The following is a 25,997-nucleotide window of genomic DNA, read 5'->3' on the forward strand; positions in this document are numbered from 1 at the left end:
TAATGGGAGGGCAAGGGCAGTGAGGTGTGCTGGAGCAGCCCGAGCACACAGGCCTGCCCAGCACGGGTGGAACACCCAGTGTCTCTCTCCAGGGTGTCACTGTTAGCTTATGACACGCTGAAGAATGAATCCCATTTTTGGGGCAACATCAGGAGTCCCAGAAAGCTGCAGAGACACAACACACATGCCAAATCTGTCTCTGTTTCATTTTAAGTAAGAGGCGGAAAGTTGCAAGCACTGTAGTTAACTTTATTGATCATTACTGAAAAGGAGTTAGTAGAGGTTAAGTGCCAAGAGGCAGTTGTTCCTTCAGATGTTCAGGCCCTGTCACAGACCCAAAACGCTGTTCAGCCTCTTGCTGGGAGCCTCTCAAGGGCCTCAGTACAGCTTGTTTTCAACAAGGACACATTTTGTTCATCCTCTGCATGGGTTCAGCCCTCTCCCTAACGGCAGCTTCTCAGAAGTCAGCACAGAAGCTGAAATGCAGCTCAGTTGCATCCAGGGCAAGATCTCGATGCCTGAACCCTTCTAGGACTGGAGTGTTAAAGCACAGATAACAGCAGAGCTGATTAGGTTAAATTACAATTTGTTTTTGATACAAAAACATAAAATATCCCCTATTAGCATCAAGAAGGCATCCAAGTTTTAATACTCTCATTATAAAATTGTACCAGCATTTTTACCGAAAACATTATATATCTTGTATATATTTAGTTTTGGTTCTGTTCTCGAGAAGCAGTTGTGTGGCTGCTACCAAACCCCAACTGCAGTTCAATGAACCTCAGTACAAATCACATGCATCACAAATACATAAATATATCTAAACGACCCAGTATCAAAAATACATCCCTATGCAAGAACCTCAGGTATACTAAAAATCCCAGAACAATTTGGGTTGGAAGGGACCTTAAAAGTTCCAACCCCACCTGCCACAGGCAGGGACACCTTCCACTAGAATCAACTGGTTTGTAAAAATTCAGACTTAATATATCTGTTCTCCCTGAAAGCAAAGGTGGCTACTAAAATGTGGCAAAAACAGTAGACAGGAGCAGAAAAAACACTGCAGAATTCTTGTCTGACTTATTGCTACATGTAGATTACATCAAGGGTAATCTGTTTTTTTCCTAATCCTTGAAAGGTCAAATTGTATATGGAATTCTGAACACAGAGTAAAGAAAAAAGCACTTTTTATAAAAATAGCATCCATTTAAGTTAGATAAATCTTTATAAATACAAGAAAGAAAACAGTTACTCTATAAAACATTAATTGAAAGCATATGTTCCTGAAGCACCAGCATCACATCCCCAGGCTAATGACCTCAGTGAGGTGTTTATCCACACACCCACGGTGTTCCCCCTGCGCTGCCAGAGCTGCCCTGGCACACAGGGCTCCAGGCAGCTACAGCAAGTCTGGTGTCTGAACCTCCCGTGGAAAGGAAACAGTTTTGGGCCATCCCTGCTCCGGTGTTCAGCTCTTGCAGGGGGAAGCACATGCAGAGATCACAAGGAACCCCAGCAACTTTAGTAACACACTAGTGTGAGGGGAAGAGGCAAGATCCTATGACTCGGAGTTACACTACACCTACCAAGTGCTACAACCACTGTGTGAGAAGCAATAAAATCTGCACTCTTCTGCACCTGTATTAAGTGTAAACTTTCAGAACTTCATGACACAAACTGCAGCTCTTTTGTGGTAGAGAAACCAGAGGGGATCTGAAGAGATTTAAAAAAACGGTTTGAAAAGCTATTAAAACATAACAGGTTTAGAAACTTTAACATTTTTAGTGTTTATAGCATTACAACTTTGGTGTTCAGATCTAGCAAATCAGTATATGCATGTTATCAGCTTCATCAAAACAGGTGTTCTATAATGAAAAATATTAATTCCATTTTCAGTGGCAGAGCTGTAGGATCTGACATTCCCCCGTGAATCACAGGAATCAGCGCACTGTCCAAGTCATTCAGGTAGTTCTGTGGAAGAGGGTGCCCTCCAGATCCCGCTAAGTATTCAACCTAGGGAGGAAACATAGATACTAAGTAACACTTTTTGTATTAACAAGACTATGCAAGAAAGGCTGTATCACACTAAAAGAGTATTTCAGCTACCATGAAGTGAGAAATCAATGACTAAGACAGCTTCTTCCCCAAATGTCATCCTCAGCCTGGATCTTGGGTAGAGGAAAACTCTTTTGAAACATTCATGGAGAGAGATCCAAGGTATTTACAAGCAAGATACTTCAGTGGAAATGGAGTGTGTGCAATAGAAGTTGAAAGCTTACCATGTCTGAGTCAATGGAAACTCTGAGTCCTATCTTATTCATCCCATTATTTTTCAAGGTTTTAAGGTGAGGGCAAAGAGCATCGCTGCAGGCAATGGCAATCTCTTTTGCAAACTGGTGGGGAACAGCACTAGACAGTTCATGATCCTTCACAAAATAGTAAACCTGAGATCGGAGAAAGGGAAGGGCAGTCAGCAGCCTGGTACATCCCAAAGTTAGCAAAAAGAGTAGTTCAGGACCACATACCACCAAACAGGGCAAGCTTTGATGTCTGTCTGCTAGCAAAGGGCCCAAGTATTTCATCCACACAATCAAAATACTTCAGGAACCATGGGAATGCCTGCATTAGGCATTTACAGAGCTGTCACTGCTAACAGACTTTAGTCTTTTTCAGAGGAGAAAAATCATTAGTGTGTAAACTCACGAGGAGCTGCAGAGAATATACTGCCTGGCAGGATGGCTACACATAAAATCAGCTCATTATAATAGTATCACCTAGTACCATTACATTACAACTTAAATATTCAGAAAGTAATAAAAAAGGCTCAAGAACTACGTAATTCACTAACTTCGGTGCACTTCATAACTTTTCCCTCTCTTTCGAAGTCTCTGTATTGTGGCGCTTTTTCACTCTGAGTTCCTTCCATTGATTTTCCATCAACTGGGCTTAAAATTCTATGGAAAACAATAGTATGATTAGTAACTTACACAACATTTATAGTTCAAATATGGTAACTTCTATGAAATAATATTTACCCATCCTTTAAGGCTATTTAAACAGCTTTACAACAAAATACAATACAGGACTTGTACTATGAAAATACAGATGGTACAAAAAGAAATATCCTAAAAAGGGAAATAACAGCATTAATAGAAACCTAATCTTGCAGGTTTAAGACACTGTAAACTATCTTTGGTATCAAGCACTTTCTGTCAAAACAGTACTTTAGGTTAATTTCAAGGAACTAAAGGCTGATATTTGAACACTGCGAGCAAGAACTCTCTCAGATGTGTGGCTTTGGTAGTACATTTACCCTTTGTTTGTTTTCTCTTCATTTTCTACCCAGCATATATCTACAAATTCTTTCACATCCCCTGCATCCATTTTCCCACAGGTTATTTTGAAGTCCTTCTTGTCTCTTAATGCCTGACGTAGACTTTCCATTGTTTCTCGTGTTATTTGTACCATTAGTCCATCTAGAAGAAAACCAGTTAAAATTCTACATTATCCACAGGAAAAGCAGCATAGCTTTTTAGAGAATCTTGGCTTGAATTCTACTGAGACCAACCATCTCATACACCTAATTAATAAATGCACAGAAGTACACCATCCCCCACCTACAGCACTAAATGTTACATCAAAGAGGAAGAAGACCTTTTTTTGTCAACAGAATTCAAACTAAAAGATCATTTTAAAGTTAATTTTGGATTTTTTTTGCATATGTGTGCCAGTATATGTATTTCAGCAATATGGCAATGAAAATAATTCCATAAAGGAAAGACCTGCATGGATTAAACAGAATTTAGATTTGAATGTTTTAAAACAAGTAGGTGAACTATCATGTATTTTTATGCAGCATTTGTTTGCAAGAGTTTTCATACATAATTCAAAAACCTGAACAGAAATGTTTAGCTTACTGAGGCATAAAGACCTTACACAAGACTGCTGCTATTTTTTTTCTTTTCTAAGTATCTTAGGAGGAGAACAGAACAAAATTCTTACCTTCAACTATACTGGATTTAGCTAAAAATCCTGAAGATGTTTTTAAGGCTCCATTAAACACCACAAAACTTGCACCTGTAACTAGAGAAAGTAGGAAAGAAGTGAGCTCTACTTCATGTCATTCCCGTCAGTCATAACTGACATTACACTTGCACTCCTCTTAAAACACAATTTAATGTAACACCAGGGATGGACTTTCTGTGCCACCTAACACTGAACTTCCATTTCTGCTCTAGAAATGTGATTTTTCTCCCCCACACCTCTTACCTTTCCTGGGTTGTGCTGTGGCACTGATGGCCTGTGTGTGATAGAGGCCCTGCTTGTTTTGCACACACACCAAGTGAGAGTCTGCTTCGGTATTGAAACTCGCCCCAATGCTAATTACGTGTTCATTAGAGCAATTGATCACCTTCATCACCTGTCAACACAAAATTTGTCATTACATTGATAAATATCACTAAGAGGGGTTTTTTGGTTGTTGTTTGTTTGGGTTTCTAAATTTTTTTTAAAAAATTACTAAGCAAAACATCATCATCTGGAAATCTGTAAGAGGGAATGTTTGAAAATACATGCTGAAAGATTTTGAAGAAATTGCTGATCTTTCAGTATTTAACAGCTATCCTAAATCTCAACTCCTCATTATGCACCTTTCAGCATATCACAGAAGGAAGTGTGTGCTCAGGTAATTGCATGCCCTTCCCATTACACATTTAGGTCAGTATAAAGTTCAGAGAGGGTTTTTTCAAAGAGCTGATGGTAGAGGTGTGACTGGTAGGTATTATATAAAAAATAAAGACTAGAGCAGCTTGGATTAGAAAGCTAAGATGGGTGTACTCACCTCTTTATACTTCCTTAGAGGTATTTTAATACAGCTTCTACCCATTTCCACATGAACAAACAGGTTGTCTATGGTATGCAAAGTGTACTGGTAATTTCTAAGGTCCTATAACAGACAAAATATGTTAGCAGACAATTCAGTACTGTTTTCTTACCTTTTCCTTACCATCGTCACTTAGGTAAAGGTACTCTAAATACATTTCCAGGTCTTCTAAAACAGTAATATTAAGGGTGGCTGAAGACGTAGGGACCCCTTTCTGCCAACCAGGCGTTTGTGACAGGCACCTCAGTGAATGTATTAACAATTTCAAAGCACCAACAAATTAGCTCTATTAACCAACAGGTTATTTATTCTATGGGTACTTCATACACACTTGAATCCCAGTGTTTTAGAGAAAAAAAAAAACTTCAACACTCTCCCTCTCTGATAGAAAAGTGAAGTGTGGAAGCCACCATCTAAATGAGTTTGTTTTGAGGCTCACAGCCTGTCCCCTACAGCTCTAACTTACGGATTTACAGGTTGAATACTGCACCATTTCTTATCCCTTTCTGTGACAGAAGTAATCACCCATCACCTCATCCACTTCTGCAAAATTCTGTTTATTTCCAGAACAACATTAGGTATGAAATGGTCTCATTTGCTTTTACTACTTTATTTGGAAAAAAGGTATAAAGAGGCTCTTTTCACTAGCTGAGCCAGGCAATCAGTGCCTTCCTCCATCAGCACGGCTGCAGCAAGAAAGGTATTTACAAAACCATCTCGATGCAGTAAGGTTTCCATGGGACTGGCATCCAGCTCTAAGGATGTAAATCACAGGTGTCCTTTGCCTCAGGCACTTGTGTGGGGAGAGGCTCTGCATGATCTCTGAGCATTCTCATCACAGGTGCCAAGGCACCAACAACAGAACATTCTGCAGCCATGCAGTGACTCAAACTCCTGCAAGGAGCACATATTGCCCCTGCCTGCTTCAGGCTGACACAGCCAGGAAGGGAATCCAAGTAACTCTAATCCACCTGAAAAGAAACTCCACAGAAACCCCATTCAGCAGCAGCACCACAACAGGAAGGCTGCTCAGAGTCTGAGTGAGGGTGCAGTTACACGTTGGCACTGGCACATCACCAGTGAAGATGGGATCTGGCTCATGGATTACAGTGTGAGACTCCTGCAGGAAGAAGAAACGTGCTGTTCTTAGATGGGACACCTCCTCCATCTGATTCCTTACGCAGTGACCTGCACACCTGTGCTGGCAGAAAGGAAAAAGGGGGCAAAGACTGCAGTTTCATCTCAGCTATGTAGGTCTCTACACCCAGGAGAGGATGTAGTGATTGCCTAAATGAGACCTGCTCTGCTTTCCATGGCCTTGCACTGAATGCTAGCATGGAAAGTGCTGGAAGGCCTGTGTAAGTATAAGAAGAGGAAGGTCACTGGTCAGGAACACAGGCTTACTGCAACCTGTAATCAAATTATTTGGGTAACAGGGAAAGCTTCCACAGGGAATGGAATTCCAAACTTGACTTATGACTTAAAAAGTCCTTCACAAAAGACAGTCAACTTGAATAACTATGGCAAGGTTAAGTTTGTCTGACAAAGTAACTACTACTGCAGTTAGTCCACCATATCTGCCTGTCAAGTGTTTCTTCACATTTAAAATTGTCTGTCATATTTAAGACCAGAACCCCTACACCACAGTGATGCTCCAAAGAGAAAAATGCACCTGAACAGTGATGACTACCAACATCAATGCAAATGCCAACATCTCCCTTACTCATTAAAAGACGTTTTTCACTACCATAACAATACAAGGTGAAACAAACAGCTTTTTTAACTCCCTCGCCAACTTTAAATATGAAGAACAAAAACATTATCTCTGCTTTCCAGATTAAGAATTTGTTTGCAGGATATTTTACGTAATTTTGATTACAACAGAAAGGGAAGATATTAAAGCATCTACTCACAACAAGTAGATTCATAATCGTGTGTCCAATGTCTCCAAAGAGTGGCTTCCGGTGTCTGACACTTACCACAGGTGTTGGATAGGCTAGGAAGAAAAAAGATCATATTTACCTACAAATAACTCTAAAATTTGCTATTCCAAGTAGTTTTATAGTTTTTTTCGGCTATAATCTGTCTCTAAATCTCAATATCTGACTAGCCAAAGAAAACAAAGGCCCTCTCTAATTCTCAGCCACTGTGTGGTTCCCCCCCACCGCCATGGTTATATCTGACAAAATTGAAAGAAACAAAACACAGCAAGTGGTTTGGTAAGAGAAAGAGCATCAACAAGCAGCTGCCACCCTTGTCATCACACAGACAGGATCTGGCTGGTAGAGGTCCCCTGTGGGCTCCAGAAATCCATGAACAGGCAATGGGTACATGTTTATGGACTTGCAGCCTCTACAATGGTGGGCTACAGCCTTTTTACATGCCTAGATGTTTCTAATCTATTAATAAGTTATCCTTATAAGTAATCAATACCTTTATTTGGTTTATGAAGCTGTAATATTTTGCCAATACACTTAACTCAAATAATTTAATTAAAATAACCATTTTATCAGAGTTGTAAACTGGGCTTGTGAACATCCCTTCAAACATTTCTCCTACAATAAAAAAAAATCCTTATATTTTACTGTCAGTTTTGGTTTCTTAGCTTTCTCATCAGCTAAGAGAAAAAAAAAAGAAAAATCAAAGAAGTCTAGCAGGACAATGAACATTCCCAGGTGGCTCTGCATGCTGGGCTTATACAAGTGCAATATTAAATACTGCAAAGATGATTTTAAAATAACTTGCTTGTCTTAAAACTACGTGTATTTTCCAAAGGGAATTTTACATTTATACAGGTACTGAAATCATTAAAACTTACCCCCATATTCTGCTCCCAGTCTCAACATCAAACGGATTGGGAACACTTTTGCCCAGGGTATTTCCAGCTTATGGATAAGAATGCCATAAAGAAAAGGGTTATCTGGTAGAATCTGATCATCAAATATCTGAAAAGTTGGTGAAACAAACAGGAATCCTCCATGCTCTTTGTTGCTGAGAAAGTTTTCTGTAAAGGTAATATTTTCCATATTTTTTATGAACATTCCTGTAGGAAGAGGAATGGAGAGTGTTTACAGATCTGTGCCACTCACACTTTAGTGCCAAGATAACTGCTCTAAGCAGTGACCTCTGACAGACTTGCAAGCCCACCATTTATCTCACATTTTCCTGAAGTCTGTCAGGTATCTAAACGTACAGAATAAGAGCCCTGTACTTCATCACTAAATGAACCTGACCATGAAACTAAGTTTCTCCAAACAAGTGCCAGCAGTCCTAAACACATCAATTGATGAGTTTTGATCAACAGACCTAAAATATTTCCATTTATGAGCACTGTACTTCTACAAATGAAGTGCCACGTGTCCCAAAAATCATAGACTCAAGGGCTCATAACCAAAATCTCAACCACAATATGACTAAACAACAAAAAAACTTGCAAACAGGATGTTTACAGAAGTATTTGAAACAGACTTAAATTATTTTGTTTCTGTTATTTAGAACTCTAGTCCAACACTGCAAGCTCTTTCAACAGAATCATTAGACAAATAATTCAAGAAAAATTACCCATCATCTTTAGGTTTTAAAGATCAGCAAGAATACACTACACAAGGAAAAGTTAGACATTAAAATGACACACCTTTCATTGCATCTTTATAGATGTCAAGAAATAATTTGAATATTTCACTAGGGAAAACATCTTCATCTGGCAAACGCTGCAACAGAATGACAATTTCTGCCTGACCCAAACCATGCAGTCCATTTGTTGAGAAGCACCAGCACTTTTCTGAGGAATCTTTAAAAAGATAAGATACCACAGTAATGCTGTTTTACAGACAGAAAAAAAAAAAAGGCTTGATTTAATGGAAAAGAAAATGTGCAATACTTACATGTTATTAGCTTCACATTGACAAGCAAGTTTGCATTTAGAATAAAAGTCAATGGATTAGGACCTCCTTTCTCAAGCAACAAGGCAACCTTTTGGTGAAACTGATGTTCCTCCACCATAAGATCTAAACAAATTAACACATGATTAAGTTCAATATACCAGGCAATGACCCAAATCAAGAATCAGTTCACTGTATGACACAGTCATCCCATCCTCCTACCCTGGCAATTATTCCCAAGATTTGAATAGCTACAGATCAACCAGGGAAAAGCTTACTCTAAGATTCAAGGAACACATAGAACTGAAGCAGCAACTTCTAACAAAGGTGCAAACCAGGGCCACCATTCCTTTGCAAACCCCTGACTGAATGTGTGCTGACTCTTCATCCATACCCTGATTCAGTCAGGTATCACTGATGAGCACAGCCACCACCATAATGCAATTAAAAGTGGTGAAGCATTCTTCTCCTAACATACTGATCTTGTTAAAAATGCACAGTCATTACCACCTATCCAGTATGCAACAAATAAATTACATGAGAATTATATAAAAATACAAATTGCATGCACATGGGTCTGTATTTACAAATCTGGGATAGTGGAAGGTGTCCCTGCCCATGGCAAGGGGTGGCACTGGATGAGCTTCAATGTCCCATCCAACCCAAATGATTCTAGGATTCTATGAGTAAATATAAGCAATTTTCTCAAAATGTTACCAGATTTTACCTTTCCCTTTTTCACCCAGTGCAAGCAGAAGTGGTGGCAGCTGATCACCATCAGGAAGAAGGCTGATCTCTCGTCGCACCCAGTTTTCTAACCCACACAGTGCTCTGTAACTTGAAGCAGTGACAGACACATCCCGTGTGCTCTGATCCACTGAACTAGGACTGCTCTTCTCAGCTGCTGCAGGGGAACACTCTTCAGTTCCTAGAGTGACAGATTTGTAACTGGGTGCCACCTCACTCGGGCCTGGAGTGGCCTGCTGTGCACCATCAGAAGGAACAGAAGAATGCAATTCCTCTATTCTTGTCATCTCATCTATTTCTTCCTTCAGTTTTTGATTTACATCAGTTACCAGGTCATCTTCCTCTGGGTTTGCAGCCTGTGAAGAAGAAGTAACAACAACAAAAAACTCTACACTGTCTCACAACCAGCAAAACTTTCATTATTACCATTCTAGAAGCAAAAAGAAAGGAATCTATCACAAAAGTTGAGAATCCATTTCCTCCTAATAAGAAGAAAGTCAGCAAATCTCTCCTGGATCATCTTGTTTTGTTTTGTTTTCTTTTTTTTGTTTCTTTTATTTTCTTTTTTTTGTTTCTTTTTTTCTTTTTTTTTGTTTTTTTTCTTTTTTTTTTGTTTGTTTTGTTTTATTTTGTTTAGGAGTTATATGGGTGAAGATGCATACTTAATTTATTTGTTAGGTAACGCAAACTGGATCAGCAGTTGAGCACTTGAGCAAACATACTTCTATGCTATTTCTACTACTCTACTAATAGCTGAATGTAGCTTTGCTCAGTCTGATTAATTTTCAGTTTGGAGTCAAACCCACACTGCTCCCCCAGCAAGACAGGTATGACAAGCCATGAACACAGGCACGTTGGGATGTCAGCTGTCATAAAAAAATAAAACAAAAAACCCCAATGCCCCCAGGACCCCTCCAACAAAAACAGAGATGCACATTATTGTTCTTTGGACTTGCATGCTATATCCAGAGGGAAGACTTTGTCCATACAACAAGAAAAAACCTGATAACTTTATGCTTGCCCTGTAGCAGTTCTCCTAGTGTCCCATAAGTTTCCAGCAATCCTCCATTTAACAAATATGCTGCCACAAAATTTTAAAAAAGCCACCAACCCCAAAGGGAAGACTCCACAAAAACACAGACAAAAACATGGCTAATAATAGACTTCTACCCTGAATCTGCTTGCCAAGGTTTCATACCACTTGGCATTTCTGCCCTTCACAGCACCCTGTGGCAGCACTTCCGGATTTTCTGTTGCCTCTGTTACAGAACTGCACTGTGCTAGTTTTGTCTGAGCTTCTGAGGCTGCACAGGAGAACTACCAACTAATTTTCTTCCACTCACTTTGTTCATGCTGCTTTTAATTTTAGACGTTGCTCATCTTCTGCAAGTGCAAATATCCTACTTTCCCCAAAACGAGAGACAGGCTGTATCTTTTGATTACTTCAACTCATTTTGATTTGATTACTACAGTTCCTCATGAGTAAAAGCTCACTTAAATGCTATACACCTGGTAAGTGTTCAGATCCTCTATATACAAATAATAATGATCTGGTTTTTGAGCTGTAACAATGTATTTTAAAAACTCTTGAGTGCTGTGAGAATCATGAAATTTATGTTATTACTTGAGACAGTGCTTCAGTGTTATGTTTTATCTTAAAAAGGTTCCTGAGGAACCTCACTAAGTCTTTCCACAGCAAACTTATACCTCTTCTTTAGACCTTTCTTTTAAAGTGCAATTCATTCAACAGTATGCATGTGATTCATGATAAAAAAACCAATCCCCCTCTCAGTTCAATATTAGTTCACAGTAGAAGCAATACACAGATTTTGTTGCATCCTATAATGTGGTATTGCAGGGCACTAAGCAACTTGGTTAGTCTAATCCATCAGGGAAACTATAGCAGGCCGCTGGAAATAAAAAGAAACAACCACAAACTTGCACTATAAGCATGTTGCCAATGACAGGCTTAAGAACTGTGGCTGAAGTCACCTTCACAAAAGTGGTGCATCAAATACAGTGCACAAAAAAACCCCTGCTTTGGCAAATTTTCAGCCACACGAGTTTTGAAGTTCACAGACACCTTAAGCCAAACAAGGTTTTCCTTTGAAAACTTTGCTTGGTTTTACTCAAATTGAAAATTACTACAATGTTTTCCAATCCAAGGACTTCACAGCCCCTGCCAAAAATACTTAAATATAGTCTCAGATTCCAAAGGCTGTGAATCAGAAGTCATGGTGTGTAAGGGGCCCCATCCATGGCAAGCAAAGGTCTCCCAACAGGTAATTCATGCAGCTAAACCATCCAGACTCCTACTGCAAGTGTCTCCGGCAGGTCCGGGCTCATTGGGCTGGAGTCCTGCGACCTCTTTGCTCCTGAGGACAGCTTTGCTGTGTCTGCCACTTCCCCGTTAGGCAAAATGCCATCTGCAAACCAAACCCTCTTCTGTTCTCTGGGGCAGAGCCCTGCAGGAGGTTAAAACAACTCTGTGTTATCACATTGCCCCAACATCTGAAAGGGATAGAAATGAAGCCCCTTCTCCCACCAAATGTACAGACAACCTGTTAACTGGAATGAAGCACAGGTAGAGGTTGACATCAGCCAGTCTCCAATCAGGTAAATACATGCAACAAAATCTCTCACTTGCAGAGGAAGCTGCCCTGCTACAGTTAAATCTATAAATTCGTATTACAGAAGGCTATTTCCTCAATCATCCCTTTATAGTCACGTAAGAATGAAATGCACATCAGAACCAGAAGATGAAATACACTCTACAAAAACTTGATTTATCACTTTGTTTAAAAATGTGTTTTCTTTGAAGAAGGTCAGATATTTAGTAAAAGTGGAACATCAGTTAGCCCCTAATCATTTGTATTTACAGAAAATTAACCTTTGCTCCTCCCTTGTAACATCTCCCTGAACAGATACTTTTTGTTTTTACTCTATGACTGGCAGTCCAACACAAGCCAGAGATTTCCCCAAGACATGTAAAAATTATAAAATTAACAGCTACACAAAAAGATTTACAATATAAGGAGAGAGGGCAATGAAAAAAAGTAACATCTACATTCCATAGAGATTTAGGACCAGCTTGGGCCTGGCACCAAAACTGGGAAGTGAAAACGTTTCCATTCAGAGTGTTCCTGTTTCACACAAAAAATACCAACTATAAATCCCAGACATGACAAGCAGCTCTGTTATATTTAGTATCTGTACCTTCAAAACCAGGTTGTTTAAGTGCTGAGATAGGCAACAATGCAGATGGTGAAGGAGAGCTGGCACCAGCAGGTATCTCAGCCTCCTCTACAGATGGAACAGCAGAAGAATGTTCAGAGGAGACACTGGAATTGGGGCCAGGACCAGTTGGACTCATCATCCTTTCAAATGCCTGTGCTAAAATAATGTGGTTAGTTTTTAAGATATCACAATTATTAAATTCCGTTTGCAGAGCAGTACTGTGGGTGGGTGGGGGGTTTTTGGCAGAGGCAATGCAGAGTTTGTGATCCAGCTATGAAAAATAAACACTCAAACTGTTGTATGGAAGAAAATTTAGATTTATTTTCTGCCTGCATAATTGCCTCATTTCTCATGAGATAAAGAGACCTCCCCTTGTCCTCCTGGCAGCACTGCAGTGACTCTATCACTGTGACCCCCAACCCTTGGGGCAAATACGTGTCACATCTGTCAGGCTGAACTCCACTCAGGTGGCCTATTAAAAATCTGACATGTTTTCAACTTGTTATTTTACATACTCATCAACAGGACCTCAGTTGTTTCTCCTGATGTTTTCATAAGCATCCATGGTTAGCTTCCAGTTAAGAAAAGGTTATCTGATGAATCATTTACTGCAGCCCTGGTAAGTAACTTGTAAACGCACCAGAAAAAGAAGCAACATAGTGTGGGCAAACAACATGTAAGAATAAGCAGGGATGTGGCCTTTAAACACGCAGAGGGCCACTGTGGAGGAAGGATAACTTCTGCTAGATTCCTGTCACATATGACTCAACAGGATAAACTGTATTCTTCTACAACTTCCTATTTAATCCTATGGAGTTAAAAATTACCTTTTTTTTTTTTTAATAAAAAAAACAACCAACTTGAGACTCAACGTTCAAAATAAGAACTGGAATCCAACTAAGAAGTACGATTATTCTCTTTATCCCTCCATCTCAGAAATAGGAAAACCTACACCAATTAATCAAGCTCCCCCAAAAAAACCAAGGTTAAAGAGATATTTCTATGATTACTGCAATTACTCAAAAAAACCTCTTTACCTTTATTAATATCATCATAACAGCCAGTGCAGACTCTTGCCTCCTTCTCCATGTAGTGCAGTTTGCATTTTCGTTTGCAACAGCTACCACAAAAAACCTGAATCAGAAAAGGACTGCATTAAATATTATAGACACACTGCACAGCAAATAGAAAACTCTTCCAAAAAATATACTTCCCTCATTCTAAACCATCTGCAGCCTTGTATTCCAGCCTGTATCTTACAAAGAAATCCTCAGAAAAAAAATAAACAACAAAGAACAAAATCCACAATATACACCCAGCAGAAAGCAGCAACGTGGAGAACCCAACTGAAATTCTATTAAAATTCTTATGTGGACTGATGAAAAGAATTTCAGGTTGCACCACCTATCCCAAATTCACTCCTGCTTTCAATACTCCCATAAGTATCTTACATTGAACAAAGTATCAAAGTATCTTACATTGAACACCAGTACTAGGGCCAAGGACTGAGACACAGAGTTGGGATTTGCTTTGGTGCTTTAGGACTATCTCTGCAGTACTGTGTCTCACCACGGCTCTCAGGGAAGCTGTTACCAGTCCATAAGAACCTCGAGGCTGCCTCTCCACCCTGGGACAGCAGGGTGGCCAGAGCTCTTTGCTGCAGGCTCCTGGGGCAGGCTGGCTCACGTGCTGAGGCTGCTGAGTGGCTCTCCTGCTCCCTCAGCAAGAACAAGCAGTGCTGCCTGCATGGGACAAGCTCCCTTCAGACAAGTGTGTTCAAAGAACATTGCTTTGGAAGAACAGAATATGCTCTTCTATTCCAAGGGTATATATCCTGTCTATTTTAAAGCAGAAATGGGGGAAAGTGTGTCTCGTTAGCCTGGTCAACATCTACACAATCCCATTCAAAGAACTATGTCTTTAGAATAGATGGTGTTTTGCAAGAGTTGCCATAAATATCTGGAGCTTTTGTCACTTTCCCCTCATGTTCTCTCAAGGATAATCTGCAAGTTTTTAACGAGTCACACCATTTTTAGCTATATGCAAACTCTGAAGCCTTTACAAAAGGTCTTCCGAAACCCCTAAATCCTAACTGCTCCCAATCCAGAAAAATAAAGTGGATCAAAGGATGATGGCAGGGGGAAATCTCAAAGAGTAGTGGCAAAGGAAAAAAGAAAGTTATTACAACTAACTCCTCTAAGCAAGGAAAGTCATTGTAAAAGCGGTGATTGATCAGTGTTATATGAGCTAAAAAAAGAAACCATTCCTCCTGCTTCTGGATTAGTGCCACAGGTAATCTACCTCAACAGGAAACACGCATGCTCAGTATATACATTAAGAATGTAATTGATGAGGATTAATTGCTAATCAGTTATAATCCACTTCAGGGCTTCAAATGCCAAGCAGCACAATCCCCAGCAAGTATTCTCCTCATACCCTTGGTGACACTGGGACCTGCAGGGGATTGCAGGAGGATTAATCCTAATGCACCTAAAAGGTGAAGGCAAACTAAGGGACAGGAGAAAGGAGGTGAATAGCAAGCTGTTGAGCAAACAAGTGGGTCCTGGCTGCACTAAGAAGAAGAAGGGTACCACAGCAAGAGACAAACGCCCAGACAATGGAACTGCAAAGCTCTTTGGCCTTGTGAGGGCTACAGATGGGAGAGAAAACAAAGACCACTAACTTCAGACTTCCTTCCAGCACAGATGCCAGAGTCTACAAGTGTTGCCATTGTCACTGATAAAAAAGAGGTGGGATCATGGGAATGCATACCATTGTCTTCTAGAACAGTCCACAGAGGGCAACTGTGAATTCCTACCAGTTTTCCCTTATTTCCCAAGTGGCTGAAAACACAACAAACAACAGCTTCGCAAGGAATGCCTGATTTTTTTAAGACAAAAAAGTTGCTATTAAAAAGACAAAAAGTCTCACAAGGTAGAAAGTTAAACTGCACATTCAGAAGAGCTGTAATTGCACAGCACTCCCATATCTGTAAGGTTTAGACAACTCATGCTGCCTTCACTCACCCTCCTAATAAAGGGACATTGTGATGATCCCATTAATTACACCGCTGTTCTGCCAAGAGCCCCTCAGCTGACACACTCACAGCTGTCAACAGCACTGTGCAGTGAAGGGTCTACCACCCCCATCTCTAGACAAGGTGCGAGAACTTCACAGCAAATGTAAAACGGGAACTTGAAGTCAGTCAGACTTATGACTAAAACAGAACTCACTCTGAAGGACTGTGTTTTAAACCACCACAAAATCTCACCATGATATTCTGGCTGTAAGTTTAATGGCACAGGGAATTCTTCATTTTCTGACACTTCAGTTCACACCTGCATTTTAGTTCACACTGGCTGCAGCTGAGTAAATGAGCACAGTGCTTTGAATACCCAGTGCTAGAAGAGAGGTGGAAAGAAAAACTACCATGCCCTTCTAGGTGGTGTTTAACACTGCGGATGCAAAAATTTAGTACTGACACTAACAAATCAGATAAACTGAAAATTTAGTACTGACAATGACTCTTTGCTCTGTCTCCTCATCCTTAAAGCTTACAAAGCAACAATGAACAGTGAGGTCATTAGTATTGCTAGCATTTCCATTTATGTAGTACAACCCACAGTAGATCACAGGGGAATTCTGAACTCAATATCAGCTCTGGCATCACTCTCTATAGAAGACCTCAGGCTGAAAAAAGGTTCTGTAATTTCTCATTTTGTTGATGAATCATGTTCTTTTCCCCTGAGATGAGTTCCTTAGAAAATGATACATCTAAACACACCGGAAGACAGATTTAGACCGTAAATCCTTTTGCATCAGTACTGCTGCTGCAGCTCCTGAAAGACTGCAATTCCTTCATCTCCATGGGCAGTGCTCTGCAGTTACAATCACTAGTAAAACCACTAGATTCTCATCATCACCACCTCAATTTTTTAAAACGTGGAGATTTAAGTTAAAAGCTCAATAATGGGCTGATTCAGTAAGATTATGATGAAGTAATCCATCATCTCATCTCCTCTACTCTATGTAAAACACATCAGCCTAGCCAGTAATGGCAGATAAGAACTTACTTTGTACTTCCCTTTAATCACAATTTTCACAAAAAAGGTCATATGTTTCTTAATTAACATCAGTCTTTTCCAACAGTCTTTAGGTTCCTGTGGAGGGAAATTAAAAACTGGTCTTTGTTAAATAAAGTACTTTGAGCCGAAGAAAACTTCTGTAAATATTCCTTCCCTTCTCTATCTTGATTATGCCTAAATCAGAATCTCCATTTCCTGTCAGCAGCACAGGAGCCCTCCCCAGTAACTCACCTTCCCACAGGCTCGGCAGTGGTGTCGTCTCTTTGTAAAGGTGAACTTGGCCTGGCAGTTCATGCAGTTGGGTGCCTCTGAGTCAGGGACCCACAAGGGCTGTTTCCACGACAGAGCTGGAGGTGTTTTATGTGATTTGGTGCTTTCAGATGTTTGATTTCCTCTAGCTTCAGAGTTGCTTTCCCCAGGGTCAGAATTATTAACAACATTTACACTGGTGTCTGAGAGGGGAGCTTCTGGGGTAACAGAATCAGATTCCTGGTTTTCTCTTTCAAGTTCATTTGCTCTGTTCAGTTGTTTCTGACCAGCTTGGGAAAGGTCAAGCAACTGCTTTGGGTTTGTACCTTTAATACAAACATCAGAAGCCAGAGCTCCACTGCCACTCTCAGTCATGCCCAGACTATGAGACATGCTGACTTCTGCTGCAGCTTCCACTTCATTGTCAGGAATAGATGCTTTAAGGTTACTACTAATGCTAGTTATCTCCTCCAGTTTTGTGTGCATAAGTTCCTCATTGACCTCCATCAAATCCAGGTTGTTCAGATCTGTTAAATTCCCTCCATCTGCATCAGCTTCCATCAAGTTACCATCACTGTCGGAAGACTTCAACACACTGGACTGCAGACTTTGTCCATACAAGAAATCATCAAGCTCAGCATCGCTTATTAGAATATCACTTTTAATAACATTCTCAACTGTAAAGTCAGCCATAACAGAGCTCATGCTCTCATCATAAAAAGTGTCTACACCAACACCATACCGTTCAGCTCCAAGGTCTAGAAAAGCAGAACCAAAAGCTTTGATTTGCTGAGAATCACCACCATCAATTACATTCTCAGTGCTGTGCTTCTCTCCATCCCTACTTTTTTCTTCAATACTTGCACTGATTTCAGCTAAATCTTCTTGCTCATGACAGCTAGTATTTTCACACGATTCCCTGCTGGGGAGATGAGTTTTAGACTCTTCAGCATGAACAGTTACAGTATCACTAATAACCTCAGCCACTGCATTTTGAGGTAGAGGATTAACCTTTCCTTCTGTTACAGCTAATGAACCACACATGGACACAGGAAGGGAAAGACAAGACGGAGATGTCTGGACATCCTCAGCTGACACACACGAACTGGAAACACTGCTTAGCATCTCGCTGCTATTAAGTTCTTCACTATCTAAATTCTCTTCTGTGTCTTTCTTTCCCAATTCTACTTCAGCTCCTATCTGACACGAGGAGCCTGGTAAGACACAATTCCTAGGTAATGTTGCGTTGCTGTTGTGCAACAGATGCCCCTTTGGCGGATCTGAAGGCATGGAATCAGCATTAATCCCATCGTTTGGGTCTACCATTCCTATGGAATTTCCTCCACACACTTCTTTGCTTGCTGCAGAGCATGCACTGTCATCTTGTGGTTCAAAAGGCAGTTTTTCATAGGCTTTCTCATCTTTGGGACTTTGTGCATTCAGACTCTGTGACGTTACAGTGACACACTCAGTATTCAGGGCAGCAGTTTGTCCAGGGTGGTCAAGTACTTCATTGCACTTTACAGGTTCTGTCCTGTGTTGATCCTCACACGGGCCCAGGACTGCTCCTGCGGCACAACTCTCCGATTTTAAGGCGAAATTATTATTTTTCTCTGTGGTGAGATGCCCTGAATCTTCTAACACCAAGTCCCTATCACTCTGTTTTGTGCCTGCAGCACCACTGCAGCCAGGTGTTGCCACACAAAGAGGAATGGGGATACAAGACACGCCACAGCCAGTAGGCCCTTCACTGCACTGGACTTCACGGAAGTCATCCGGTTGCAGCTTCTGAGCCCCTTCACAAGCAGCCACTGAGTGGATTAAATTGGCTGTGTCACTGACAAGATCACACACAGGTATCCTACACCTCCCCAGGTTCAAAGACCGAATTTCATTTAGGGGACAACTGTCCACAGTGGACAAAAGGTCAGGCCCAGCAACAGCCTTCTCTTTGGGTGGTGAGTAACTGAGCACATCACTTGTCCCTGCAGGGGCACAGAGAGAGCTCTCCTCTGGGGCAGGACATCTGGCAGGATCCTCTGGCAGCTCTGCTGTGGGGTGTGCATGTTCTAAGCAATCCAGGGCTGAAGAAAGCTTTGAGTCATATGGATTTTGAGGTGTTCTGAAGCACTCATATTCATCTATTTTAAGCAAGAAAAGATCAAAAGCAAAGTTTATAAGACTCCTCTCTTTCCACAGTGTACTCCCTCTCAAACCCATCTACTCATCAATACAAGCTTTTACTTAGCAGATGCTACTTTCAAACTCCATGGTAACAGTCATTTGACCATGTACTTCCACGAAAAAGGCATTGCAGAAACCAACCTGTATTCTGCTCGAATTCATCGAGCAGTTTGTCCAAGTCACAGACGGCAGCTTTAAAGTAACTGTCCATTCTAGTCAGTTCTAGTGAAGCCTTAGCCTTCTTAAACCTACAGAGAAAAACACAGCATTTAATTGAAAGCATTTTTTGTTTACGAAGCCCAAGTGTTCATATTAGAGAGCAGCTCATATGAGGCATTTTTTTTATTCTTATTAATACTTTGTTCTCTCTCCGTGTAAACAAACCCTAATCACAAATAGGGCTGCAGCCTCCAAGTACTCTAGATATGCTCAGTGTACTCAGCACTATGAACAATACACCCCCAAATTCACTTCAAGGCACAAAATTGAGGCTACTTATTTAAAAAAAAATGTATCAGAAAGCATCTGCTATGGCATTACAATGTCAGCAAGTTTAAAACCAGAAGGAATATTAGGATCTTCTAGTCTGACCCCATAAACATCTTACGCCGCACAGTTCACAGGCAAAAAATAAAACAGGCCATTACTACCTTTTAATACAACTGAACTATGTAAATAATAATACAAATTAAAAATCCAACATGGTATTTCAGCTTATCATTTCTGTTCTACTCAAAACACCTAAACAACTATACTTCTGAGACCCTAAGAACATAAAACTCTTATTATAGACTTACCAGCTTATCAGAAAGCTACTTATTTATCAGCCACATTCCCCACTGCAAAACACCCTGGATTATTTGTTTAATGAACCTTTCCAGCCACTCAATTTTATGGCTTTTTGGTCACTCAGAATTGCTTTCCAACTGCATATCTTTTTCAATGGCTGAACACCCATACAGTGGAACTACCTATCAAAAATCATTATTTACAGTTCCTTTGAGCGAACTGAAGGGACTGAGATCCATTTAGTCTAATGTCTCTAAACTACACCTGCGGAGAGCTGTCTAGTTTTCCTTCTGCTTTTATCAGTGCATTCAGCCTCTGCACTGACTTAACATCCTATCCCAATGCAGCTGGTGTTCTGACCACCTGGTAATGTCCAAACACTCTTCTAAAATCCTAGAGCCCAAACAAATATTTAAATCCTCGCACACCACTCATGCCGCCCTGCAGCTACAGACCTAGATTCTGTGCCTTACTTCCCCCCTCACTGAACAGCTCAGATCAGGAGCTTTAACCTATGTTAATATGTAACTATTCACCACATGTGATGCAATTATTTACCATATTATTATGCACGGACAAGAACACTTTAAGGCAATGCGTAGTTCAAATAGAGGCTTGCCAAAGCATAAGAAAGGTGAAACAAACACGCAGTAATGCAGTACTTTGTGTCTATATGTGAGCCCAAAATGAACAGCCCAAATATATCACTGTTTTGATATCTGTGGCCATTAGTCAGAGCCAAGGTCTTCAGGCTGCACTCTAATACAAGTCCCTGACAGTTGTCTGGAGGGCTCAAAGAGCAGCAAGCACAGACTCGGTGCCCATTCTCCTCATTCATCTGAATACAGATCTTTCCTGTAACAATCACAACCTCCCGGCAAGGGGGATGTAACAACATGAACTGGAAGTTATTTCAATTAAGAGCCTTACACGATTAACAGCTTTTGGTGATTCACTGAGAGACATCAAAGTACAGATCCCATCACTAAAGCACGTATCTGTGGACAGTCAATAGTCAGATAGACCACATAAACAAGAAATATTGAAGGGTTACAAGAAAACCGGGCATCAGAAGATGCGCAATGCTAATTTGTGTTCTCTGTAGGTATTTATTATACAATCTCACCGAATAGCACAGATATCAATAACAACAGAAGCTTACAAAACACAAAAACCTTCCTTATTTAACAAAAAATACAGGGGCGAGGCAAGTAATTATTTCATCTACCTTTGTCTTTTACTTTAAAAGGCCTAAAGAATATTCATTGTGTTGCACTCTTAAGAGATACACAACAAATTCTGATTTAAGTATAAGGGCATTATTTGACTACAACACTATCTATTACTAGATTATAATGCTAATTAGAAGGGTGCATTGATGCTGTACAGCATTGGCCCACTAAACACTCCAAAAAACAGAAGAACTCAATGATAAGAACTGTAGAAATAAAATAATATGCCAATATTTACACCTATTTAATACAGATTAACTCAGTTCTACAGAGAAGCTCAGGAAACTATCATACCTCTGTCTACCAATCCAGCAATGTTGCTCTGTTTAGTTAAATCTATTTTTTAAGTAAAATGGTTATTTGATTCAGTAAAGTCTTTTGAATAACTAATCTAACCCTGAAAAACTAGCATATATGTTATTCCTACTTTCATTATTCTTTCCTCAAAATTTTCAAAGGTTTTTATCTTTTCCACAATAGGCCTACAAGCAAAAAACTGAAACCTGCAACAAAATCAAAACCCCCAAAAGAGGTCAGGCCAGCACTAACCTCTTGTCCCTCTGGCACCTCTCTGTCCTGACTTTATGTGTCTGCATCACCGAAGAATTGTAAAAACCTTCTAGTTTCTTATGTTTCAAATTTTCTTTCAGCAAGAGGAACAAGTTTTATTTTCTGCAGCCTGGATTTGCCTATAGCCTGTCCAAATGTTTATATTAATGGACTAGAATCTATGAAAAAGCTCTAGTGACACGTTTTTATTAAATGGCCGCTTGCTCCCCTAAGTGAAGGGTCTGGAGAAACCACGTGCTTCAGCAAACTGCACTTACTCTGAGCGTATTCTTTTAAGACGTATGCTTGTAAGGAAAGAATTACGCTACACTACAACTATCAGAAACCATGAGCACCACTCCTGTATACATTTTTTAGGTAGGCACAACTGTTGTTTTCTGAACAAGTTTTTTAGAACTCTAAATGCAGTCACTAGACACTCTCTAAACTGGTTCACAGATTAGTATTTTTTAAAAATAAACCTAATGCTTATAACTCTATCTGAGGCAATAAGTCCCTAATAGTGCAAGGAGACATACAACTTAAGGCTCTCACCAGCTCCATCTTATATTTTTTTTTTTAAATTTTAAACCAATATTTAAACTACTGTCTGTTAAAGACTATATACTTTCAGATAAAGATAAATATTTATGTAGGAGGAGACCTGAAGATAAAATAGCAGTCCATCTCAAAATGGGAGAATAATAATCAAAGCACAAAAGGTACTACAAAAAAGTGCACACTGGACACGCCACTTCTACAGATACACCTTTGTTGTGTCTCTAAACAGGCTCATCTTAGATCTCCAACGAATGGTCTGCCACACTCCCAGCAAAGCACCACAGAGGCCTAAGAAACAGAGGCAATAGTTCTAACACATTAACACTGTTAACTATTAACTGTGAAATGCAAATCCTGAGATCTCGATGACAGCACTGACGGCAAGTGTGACAGGGCATTCAAAAACACTTCACAGACCTCAGCACTTCTTTTATGTCCTTTATAAATTACTTATCCTTTCCTACGTGTAACAGGCAATAACATATTCCAGAGTTCAAAATCAACATTCCACTGGCGATTTCTCAACACACTCTTATTTAAAGGAGAAGATAACACAAAGCTGCTGGGATACTGAGTGGCCAACTTACAGAATGGATTGCCAGGGGTGTTTTTCCAGATACACTCTGTAAACTGAGGTAGTTAGCATTTTTCAGTGGTGATAACTTGCAAAACAATTCAAGGTCTGAAGACAAGCTACCTTTTGATGTCTAAGAACCCCCGAAAACTACTCTCTGTAGTGATCACACATATGGGCACCATCAGACCTGCAGTTTGTTACAGCCGATCCCCACTGCAGGGGCCGGGCCTGCTTTTACACAAAACATGCTGAAACAGCCCAGCCTGGGGTTTAGGGGCAAAGGAACACACAGGCAGGGGCACACGGGTCTCCCCTCCACAGAGATGACCACAGGAGCCACTTTAATTCTCATCACAACTGAGTCTTTTTGCTGGCTGCACAGTTACATTGTTTCAGCTCCATCACAGCATTCAGTCATTACATTTAGCCGGAGCAGAAAGCTGTACTGAGAATTGTGATTGAAATGTTTTTTTCCAACTTACCACCCCAGCAACTACCACAAGCAGAACAAAACCTCTAATACAAACATGATCACTAAGCACTAAGTTCACTGTGAAATGCCCACAGACTACAGTGTGCCCCTTCTCCCACACTAAGGATGATACCACAATGATTTTTGCCTTTTCTTTTTATATACCTTTTATATATTATCACTACCCTTAACATCCATACTCGTAATTCTTTAAGCCTAATATTTTAACATAATCCTGGTATTCTACTAGGCCAAAAGACCAAGCATCATAAAAGCCTCACGGTCAGAAGCCAGAAAACCTGACACTGTCTTGAGAAACCAAGACCCCCTCTAAAACACATCCTGTAAACTAAGATTAGACCCACCTAAGAAAAAATACTTGAAAATAAAAATATCACACTATTCCTTTAATCTTCTCATTGAAACATCTTTGTTAAATATACTAATTTACAAAATCTATAAAATTGCATACACCACCTACCATACATATGCTTTTTGGCATATTCCACCTTGACAAATTGTTACACCGTAAAAATCCTTTTTAAATACCAAAATAAAAATCCTTTTATCCCTTACCCGTGCCTAACTCTTAATTCTATGACCAAGGAAAAGGCATCAAGGGTACTGAAGGAATTTAACACCATCTTTTCCCTTCTCAGCCCCCTCCCATGCCACAACACCATGCACCCACACACAAGCCTGAGGCCCTACAGACAAAAAGTTTAAGGGAACAGCTGCCCACAGAGCTCATCAGCAATCAACCTGATGGAGAAGTTCGGTACAACCAAACAAACACCGCGTGAAAAATTTAAATAAAAACAAAAATGATTCTTGCTGAGCAAAACAGCTTATTGTCTAAACCAAAAGCTGAGGTGGCTGCTGCCACAGCAAGTTTAGGAGCTGAATCACAGGGTGATGACAAAAGCTGCAGAAGTTTTCAAACATATAAGGACAAGCTTACAGAACACACCACAACAATTGTCTTGTCTGAAGAATGCCATTCTGTTACTTGAACACAGACTCTTCAGAAGGACAGAACTCGACCAGCAGCATAATGACATTACCACCCTCACAGCTCTATCCCACATCACCATCAGCTTCCGAGGATTTTTGTTCTTTCTTCCAACCATAAAACCTCATTCCTCAAAACTGAAAACAGCATTACTCACACCACCCAGAGAATCACAGAATCACTGAATTATTAGGATTAGAAAGGACCTCTGGAGCTCATCCAGACCCAAGCCCCTGCCCAGGCAGGGTCGCCTGGAGCAGTGACACAGGAACGTGTCCAGCTGGGTTGGGATGTCTCCAGACAGGGACACTCCAGGCCCTCCCTGGGCACCTGTTCCAGCGCTCTGCCTCTCCATGGACAGAAGTTCTTCCTCTTGCTGGGGTGGAACTTGCTGTGCTTTATTTGATGGCCACTGCTCCTCATCCTGGCACTGGCACCACTGAACAGAGCCTGGCCCCATCCTCTGGCACCCCTTGGAGATGTTTGTATGGATTGATGAGATCCCATGAGCCTTCCCTTCTCCAGCCTGACCAGGTCCAGCTCCCGCAGTCTCTGCCCCGCACAGAGAAGCTCCAGAGCCCAAATCCTCTCTGTGGCCTCCCCTGGACCCTCTCCAGTAGATTCTTCTCTTTTTTCTGCCATGAAGCCCAGAATTGGACACACCAAACTGGAGCCAGAAAATTGATTAGTTCTGACTCCCAACAGTGTCCAGCCCATCAGGGGTATCAGCAGCCAGCCCCGCTGGGGAGGAACCAGCTGGCTGCCCTGGACAGACACAACGCACACATTCTGCCCTGTGCCATCACCGGCTCCGTCAGCGTTTAGTCACTCAATGACAGGAAACGGGTATAGAGAATGGGATTGCACCCGGCCTGGCAGATCACTCCTCAGCGGAAACCACTGATCCCTCAGCCTCCCATTTCCTCTGATTTGCACTATTAATGAGCTGAGATTCGTATCAGACCACCTCGGCCGCAGAGCACTGACAGCCCCTGGCTCTGGCAGCCAGCTGGACCGTCTGCCGTACTCCCCAGAAGGTGTTAATGACCAGGTCTCTGCCATTACTACTCGTATTTAAACACAGACTCAAAATGTTCTACACTCTGTTAATGCCTGTAAGTGTACAGGGTAAGACTGTTCCTTACACTCTATATACCATATACGTATTCTTCAAAACCTATAAAATAATCTCATATATTTTACTTTATGTAGCATATATAATCGCCATATATCCTATATAATACTCTTTGTATATAAACTGTACGTACCGTATATTAAAACAAACGGAACAGCAGTAAACAATAATATCACTAACACTCCCAAACCTCCGGGGGCAAATAACCCACCCAGGTAACCTCAGTCAGAGGTCAGACTCCCACAGCCGCGTCGCCCCGACCTCACCCGGCCGGTTCGGGGCCGTCTCCCCTCAGGACCCGCCCCGGCCCCGCCGACGGCTCCGGGCGGCGGCCTCGACCCTCCGCTGCGGGCAACGCGCCTGCGCGGCCACAGCCGCGCGTGACCTCACCGCAACCCCGCCCAT

General features: G+C 41.0%; 1 protein-coding gene across 3 annotated transcripts; it reads right to left on the reverse strand.

Annotated features, from left to right (window-relative positions):
• Nucleotides 1-228: 228 nt before the first annotated feature.
• ZFYVE16 (zinc finger FYVE-type containing 16) lies at nucleotides 229-25,949 on the reverse strand. 3 transcript variants are annotated; one of them, XM_066181966.1, is made up of 18 exons: nucleotides 25,859-25,949; nucleotides 19,407-19,513; nucleotides 17,064-19,222; nucleotides 13,785-13,881; nucleotides 12,727-12,903; nucleotides 11,827-11,975; nucleotides 9,491-9,866; nucleotides 8,767-8,889; nucleotides 8,517-8,672; nucleotides 7,701-7,925; nucleotides 6,796-6,878; nucleotides 4,841-4,945; nucleotides 4,270-4,420; nucleotides 4,003-4,083; nucleotides 3,314-3,476; nucleotides 2,849-2,954; nucleotides 2,280-2,444; nucleotides 229-2,013 (listed from the first exon to the last, which is right to left on the reverse strand). In XM_066181966.1, the coding sequence occupies exons 2-18, from the start codon at nucleotides 19,474-19,476 to the stop codon at nucleotides 1,852-1,854; spliced, it is 4,548 nt and encodes a 1,515-aa protein (XP_066038063.1). In that variant the 5' UTR covers nucleotides 19,477-19,513; nucleotides 25,859-25,949; the 3' UTR covers nucleotides 229-1,851. The 3 variants fall into 3 exon arrangements, with proteins under 3 accessions (XP_066038063.1, XP_066038065.1, XP_066038064.1); XM_066181968.1 differs by having other exon boundaries at nucleotides 25,804-25,876; XM_066181967.1 differs by lacking the exon at nucleotides 25,859-25,949 and adding an exon at nucleotides 25,726-25,787.
• Between the last annotated feature and the right edge of the window lie 48 nt (nucleotides 25,950-25,997).

Source organism: Chamaea fasciata, unplaced genomic scaffold (assembly GCF_029207755.1).
Source record: "Chamaea fasciata isolate MVZ Bird 193981 ecotype frontalis unplaced genomic scaffold, bChaFas1.0.hap1 SCAF_4, whole genome shotgun sequence".
NCBI classification, from domain to species: domain Eukaryota; kingdom Metazoa; phylum Chordata; class Aves; order Passeriformes; family Sylviidae; genus Chamaea; species Chamaea fasciata.

Coding starts and splice junctions, on each gene's coding strand:
- ZFYVE16 (XM_066181966.1), bottom strand. CDS start 19,476: ATGGACAGTTACTTTAAAGCTGCCGTCTGTGACTTGGACAAACTGCTC. Junction 8,673..8,766: donor CAATGTGAAGCTAATAACAT/GTAAGTATTGCA, acceptor ATCTTTTTAAAG/ATTCCTCAGAAAAGTGCTGG. Junction 4,084..4,269: donor CACAGCACAACCCAGGAAAG/GTAAGAGGTGTG, acceptor TACTTTCTCTAG/TTACAGGTGCAAGTTTTGTG.